Source organism: Ziziphus jujuba, chromosome 2, assembly GCF_031755915.1.
Source record: "Ziziphus jujuba cultivar Dongzao chromosome 2, ASM3175591v1".
Taxonomy (NCBI): Eukaryota; Viridiplantae; Streptophyta; class Magnoliopsida; order Rosales; family Rhamnaceae; genus Ziziphus; species Ziziphus jujuba.
The window spans coordinates 15,589,471-15,596,105 of NC_083380.1; the positions used below are offsets into that span (position 1 = coordinate 15,589,471).

The 6,635-nt window shown below is 31.0% G+C and overlaps 1 protein-coding gene across 2 annotated transcripts; it reads left to right on the forward strand.

The window, feature by feature from the left end:
• The first annotated feature begins 338 nt into the window (after positions 1-338).
• On the forward strand, positions 339-6,398 carry LOC107418583 (uncharacterized). Of its 2 annotated transcripts, none has more exons than XM_016027286.4 (7): positions 339-835; positions 1,217-1,809; positions 2,671-2,863; positions 4,628-4,692; positions 4,832-5,042; positions 5,269-5,612; positions 6,279-6,398. In XM_016027286.4, the coding sequence occupies exons 1-7, from the start codon at positions 689-691 to the stop codon at positions 6,298-6,300; spliced, it is 1,575 nt and encodes a 524-aa protein (XP_015882772.3). In that variant the 5' UTR covers positions 339-688; the 3' UTR covers positions 6,301-6,398. The 2 variants fall into 2 exon arrangements, with proteins under 2 accessions (XP_015882772.3, XP_048329477.2); XM_048473520.2 differs by lacking the exon at positions 6,279-6,398 and adding an exon at positions 5,788-6,124 and having other exon boundaries at positions 341-835.
• Positions 6,399-6,635: the final 237 nt, after the last annotated feature.

Below are 6,635 nucleotides of genomic sequence, written 5' to 3' on the forward strand. Positions count from 1 at the left end.
GGTCATCACACATACCAATATAATTTTGAATAGTGGACAACCAAACAATCTACAAACATCTACATTTTTATGCTTTCAATAATATGACCAAGCTTTCCAAAGGCTCATACTCATATGATGGTGAAACTTGAATCTCTTAGCCAAGATTGAAATTCCTTTTTAACCTATGTTTTACCACTTGGATGCTTCCACCCCTGGTTTATGTACATCTGTAAGGACTTAAATGTACCCAAAATCTAATGGGAAAAATTGTGTGTGTGTGTTTTTTTTAATTATTATTTTTTATTTTTTTAATTAAGTTTAGCATATAAAAGTTGAAAGGTCAAAAGTAGCGTGTTGGAAACATGCATTTTGGTATTATCTCTAAGCTGGCTATTCGTTTAAATCATGGACTTTAAACATTTTATATGTTATATCAAAACTAAATTTCTTGGGTTGTGAATTATCGAAGTAAAAGTCCTTCCTCTTAGCTTTCCGATGATGCTGCAGTACAGAAGCTAATATCTTTGACAGAGAGAAAAACAGCACGGAAAAACTCCTATTAAGTTGGACGATTCCGTTCAGAAGATTCATATACAAATATATATATATATATATAGTCGTGACAACATCAAGATATCCTGTAATCCATGGTTGGTAAGGACAAGAAGTAGTTAATGATTACAAGAAGAAGAAGACATTTGGAAAAATGACTAAGAACGGCGAGCAAGGCCTCCAGGCAACCAGCTTCAAAGAATCGATATGGCGGTCTTTCGTGAAGCCTTCTGCTGTTGTCTTCTTCCTTTTTCTTCTGTTAGCTGCAGGGTTTGTCTGCACCTACATCCTCAACATCCCTGTAAGTTTCTAACCTTTTTTTTAAAAAAAATTTTAATTTTTTCTTCTTCTTTTTTGTGTTTTTGATTAATTTTCCATTTGTACTTTTACAAATATACAATTTGATTTATCTTATTTTTGTTATGAACTTGAATTATGGAATGGGAAAATAGTATAAATATTTATTTTACTTGCTAAATGATCAGGTGATTTATATTACTGGGCAATTCGTTTAAATTTAGTTTTAATTTATTCACAGGAAAATTTTAAATCTCAATCATATTTTTAGAAAACTATTTTATGGAATATATTTATATTCTTAAAAACAAAAAAATCCTGAACAAGGAATAAGAAGACTTGAGAGCCACATTGCAATACTCGTGACTTCTGTGAGAAATTGCAGAGTCTGACTGGATCGGCATTCAGACCAATTCCAGCCACCACCACATCCACCAAATCCCAAAAATGCCCTCTTCAAAACACAAAATTCTCTACAAATTCATCGACAGATTCCCAAATCCCACTCAACTGCACCACATTCGAGCGCACAAATACCTGCCCCTCCTACGACACGACTTCCACCTCCTACTCAAGACAAGATCCCAACTGCTCATCTGAACCGTCCACGTGTCCCGAATACTTCCGGTGGATCTACGAAGATTTGAGGCCTTGGGCCCACACGGGGATAACAAAGGAAATGATGGACAAAGCCCAAAAGAAAGCCCACTTTAAATTGGTGATTGTGAAAGGCAAAGCATACGTGGAGAGATATGATAGGGCGTATCAAACCAGAGATTTGTTTGCATGGTGGGGTGTTTTACAGTTACTGAGGAAGTACCCAGGAAAAGTGCCTGATTTGGAGCTTGTTTTTAACTGCCATGACAGACCTGTGTTTTTATCAAAGGAAAATGCAGTAGACCCACCTACATTGTTCGGTTACTGCGGTGATGATGACACAATTGATCTTACTTTTCCTGATTGGTCCTTTTGGGGATGGTAAGGTTTGTATTTTAGTTATTTTTTATTATTGGTATTGGTATGATTGTTATTATTTGAATATTTAGCATCTATGCTCTTTTAATATTAAATTTTTTGCACTTTGGCTCTTAAGTTATTATTTTTAACACTTTAGTCTTTAAATTTTAATTTTTTTGATGCTCTTTGATACTTATACGTCTCTTTTTCTTTTTCTTTTTTTTAATCTTTTAGTGGACATAGGGTCTTGTGGAATTGTTTCATTTTGTAATAATATTGTTATATTGTTGTAGTAAGTGCACTTTATGCCTCAAAACTTATAGAAATTAGATAAAAAACAATTTTAAGGACCAACAATATATGAAAAATAAAATTTTAAGAGTCAAAGGACCAAATGTAAAAAAATGAAGGACCAAAATGCAAAAACCTAATAATTAAGTGTGTAGGTGCTAAGAAGGAATGGTTTTGCTATTTGTGTATCCCCAAAGAAAGTATTATTATTTTAAGAGTAGTACTAGAGCAATTAAATTTGTAAACCAAATTTTGTTTATCAAATAATGTGACAAAAATTAATAGCTGACAAAAAAAAAAAAAACTTAAATTAATAGATTGTGAATCTTTTGTGGATAAATTTAGCAACTCAAGCCTTAGTGTTATTCTAATAGCTAAGCAAATAGAATCAATAATTAAAGTTAACCTAAATACATAGAAATTGAGTTCAATAACATAGTTATTTATAACTACTTATGATGATTGTAAATGGGATTCTTATTGATACAGTGGTCATTAAAATACATTTCAAATGACAATGAACATTATCGATATCTGTATGCTTAGTAGGAGGTTATTTTATTTATTTGATTTTATGTTTGTATTCTTTAGGCCTGAGATTAATATAAAGCCTTGGGAGCCGTTGATGAAGGATTTAGAGAGAGGAAACAGAAAGAAAAGATGGGTTAATAGGGAACCTTATGCTTATTGGAAGGGAAACCCAGATGTTTCTCCAATAAGACAAGACCTCCTCAAATGTAATGTCACCAAGAAAAAAGATTGGAATGCTCGTTTGTACGTCCAGGTAGGGTAAAATATAATATTAATTATGATTTTTTACAATGGTGCTCCTCGAACTTTCAAGTTTTTTTATAAATTATATTTCGAACTTCACATTCATCATGTATGCCCCCTAAATTTATAGGTTTTTTACAACAATACTCCCAATTTTGATTCGGTCAAATTTTAGATGTCAAGTGTCATGTGATGCACACCTTTTCTATTAACTTAAAGGGTAGAATCATCGTTTTATCATCATCTTCTTCCTCTTAGCAATTTGGGGCTTTTTTCTTTTTTTCTTTTTTAATTTTTTCAATTCAATATTTTTAAAATTTTAAATTTAAAAAAAATTTAACGTTTTAATTCTTGATTTTTTTTTTTCTCTAAGCATTTTTCTAGGTTTTTTTTCCCCCCTTATTTTCTGGTTTATTTATTTATTTATTATTTTTCTTCTTTTTGGGTATTCTTCTCCTAAACAAATAAAAACCAAATCTCAAAATTTTCCCACTTCCCAAACACTAATTTTCTTCCATTTTTTTTCCCCAAATTTTCTTATGCCAAACCTTAACATTTTCCATCCTTTTCCATTCTTCCAAATACCCCAAAGTTGGGGGGCACCGCTAAAAGTTCAAATTATTACTTTTTATTCTCAATTTCTTTCTTCCGTTATTCTATTTCTATTAATTAATTAACCACAACATGTGTTTAAGCATAGTTAAATGATCGATGCTTTAGTCATATGAAAGTGCTTCTCATAAATAAAATTAGAAAAAAACAAAAAAAAAGTCATATGGAGATGGACATAGAAGTGACGTCTTAAATTTTTTTATAGAAGTTGTAACTTAGTGGTGGAAATTTGTCTCCCTTTTATTGTATAGTGAAAACGAGTTTAAAATTTTATAAGAAATAAGTGGTATATGGCACATCAAACAAAACTCAAAGTCTACTTTCCGTGTCAAATAAAGCAAGTCATCAAAAGTCAAAAAAACGTGATCTGAATTGTGAAAGGTCACCATGTGGGGTCTAGTGCGCTATCAAAATTGTTGCCTTGCGATTATTGTAATTGTTCAATTTCCTTCCAAGATATTTTAACCATGCCTTTTGTATGAACCACTGCCGGTGTTAAACTAGTACTTATTATTTATTTATTTCTTCTTCTTCTTCTTCTTCTTCTTCTTCTTCTTCTTCTTCTTCTTCTTATTATTATTATTATTTTAAGAAAGCTGTGGGTGTTAAACTATATAATTAAATTTTGTCCATTTCTCACAAAATTTGAACTTTTGACAATAGTAATATGAAATTGTGATTTAATATGCTATCAAAATTTGGTGGCTGAGAGGTTTTATATTTAATCTTTGGTATCTTATTGAATTTGTCTATCCCTTTCGAGATAGATGGTAATCTCCAAATCAAAAGGTATAGACGTGATTTCCTAATCCTGGCACAATCCTTGTTTACTGAAAGTTTTCCTCTTTTATGGGCTTCCACACTTAGGTGTCAGTTCTCGTCACCAAAGGATATGCCCAGCTAGCCCACACATGAAAGGGTGCCAAAGTATAGAATCCAGTTATAGTCCACCTCCCACAAATTGGAACTTTTCATAACATTATTATTAGATTGTGATTTAATAACAGAAAAAGTGTAGTGGTAAAATCACCAACTTTCCATATAATAATTTTGAATTTGAACATACCAAATATAAACTCTTCATGGTTATCTCAAATGAAAATAAGTAAAATAAAATGAAAAAACAAAAAATTTATGTGGTATGTTGCATATGCAAATGCAGGATTGGCGTCGAGAGTTTGATCAAGGATATAAGAACTCAGATTTGGCAGACCAATGCACCCATAGGTATAAAATATTATAATATTGTTTTCACATTTCCTAAAATTTCTATTATTATTATTATTATGAAAAATCTGTTTGACCACTTTGTCATGTTCCCTGTGACCCATTTTTTTACCTACTGACAAATATTCATATGTTGCAGGTTTAAAATCTACATAGAAGGGAATGGTTGGTCCGTGAGTCGAAAATACATTCTTGCCTGTGATTCTCTTGCCTTGGTAGTGGATCCAAGATTCTATGATTTCTTCAGTAGAGGTTTGAAGCCAATGAAGCACTATTGGCCCATTAAAGCTGATGACAAGTGCAAATCAATTAAGTATGCCGTTGACTGGGGCAACTCCCACAAGAAAGAGGTAATTATTGATTACAACAAGCAATGAAATCCAACTATAACATGCTAACAAATCAGAAGCTTCTGAATTTGAAATATACTACATATATAATATATATATTTAGATATTGAAAATATTGTGAGAATTTGAACATGTAATCATTGTTCCGAAAAATAGTGAATTTTTTTTTTATTAGACTATTCTCGCGAACTCATATTGTTTTGGTTTTAATTAATATTAACAACAGGCACAAGCCATTGGGAAGCAAGCAACAAAATTCATGAATGAGGAGCTGAACATGGACTATGTTTATGACTACATGTTTCATCTTCTAAATGAATATGCAAAGCTCTTCAAATACAAGCCCACAATTCCTGAGAAGGCATTTGAACTGTGCTTGGAATCATTGTATTGCCCAGCAAGAGGATTAGAAAGAACATACATGATGGATTCCATGTGGAAGGGTCCTAATGACACAGAACCATGCACAATTCCTCCTCCTTATACGCCTTCATCACTTTATGATCTTCTTCAGAAAAAAGCTGATACACTTAAGCAGGTGGATAAATGGGAGAAACAACAAAAGCTTTGGTAAGGAAAAAGAAAAAATTATATATTTAGGGGTTAATTATTTTGTTACATATTGTTTCGCATATGTTTTAGAGAATTAAATATCCAGTTTATATATATTGCATTATTTTCTATCTCCTATATTACATCTCAACTTTATTCTTATTTGCCAATTTTATTTTTATTTTGCTTTTAGAATAAAATTAGGTATCAACAATTTATAGTTGACGAAGCACAATCAATTGCTTACAAGGAAGTGGACCCGTTCTCAGGAATGAAAACTGAAACTACCGTGCTTCATGTGGGCTCCATAAGCGTAGAAATATGTTATTCTATTTTTATTTTTATTTCATTGGCCATATATTACTATATGGTTTACTCAAAAGTTAAAATGGTTATTTAGGACCTATATTAAATAAACAAACTAGGGTGGAATTCATTTTTCCGACCTTTTTCAAAATTTATAGTTCAAAACATATATAAATTTGTCTGCTAGTACAAGTTAATTAAGCATTATTAGTCAGTTTCGGATATTGGATTGAGTTATTTAAATCTGACTAAATAAAAATTTAAAATGGTAAATTCCAATCTAATAAAGTCATATCAAAATGACATATAGATCTTAATTCCATTATTGTTGTTGTTTCCTATAATATGTGATTATTAACAGGATCTCTTTTGAAACAGGAACGAAGGTGGACACATTTAAGGAAGTTTCATTGAGCAATTTTTATGGAAAAATCTAATAGAATCTCATTTGAATCACGAACAACCAATTCATGCAATACAATATAACATCTTGATATATATAGATAAAGACATAATAGTATATAAGTTCTCGAATACAATCAACAATTATACCCACACAAACTATAAACCACACTACACACATTTACTAAAGTCAATAATTAGAGTATTCTAAGAGGAAATATAAATATAAATTTACAAATAATATAAATGAGTCTAAAAAGATAAAAACAAAGTAAAAAAAGATAAAAGAGTTACTATTTATCATTAGTGGTAATGTTAAACAATTTATGTGGC

Bases quoted from the DNA above. Each gene is read 5' to 3' on its own strand.
- LOC107418583 (XM_016027286.4), top strand. From the start codon at position 689: ATGACTAAGAACGGCGAGCAAGGCCTCCAGGCAACCAGCTTCAAAGAA. The intron at 4,693-4,831 runs GTATAAAATATT...CATATGTTGCAG, and splicing joins GCAGACCAATGCACCCATAG to GTTTAAAATCTACATAGAAG. The intron at 5,613-6,278 runs GTAAGGAAAAAG...CTTTTGAAACAG, and splicing joins GAGAAACAACAAAAGCTTTG to GAACGAAGGTGGACACATTT.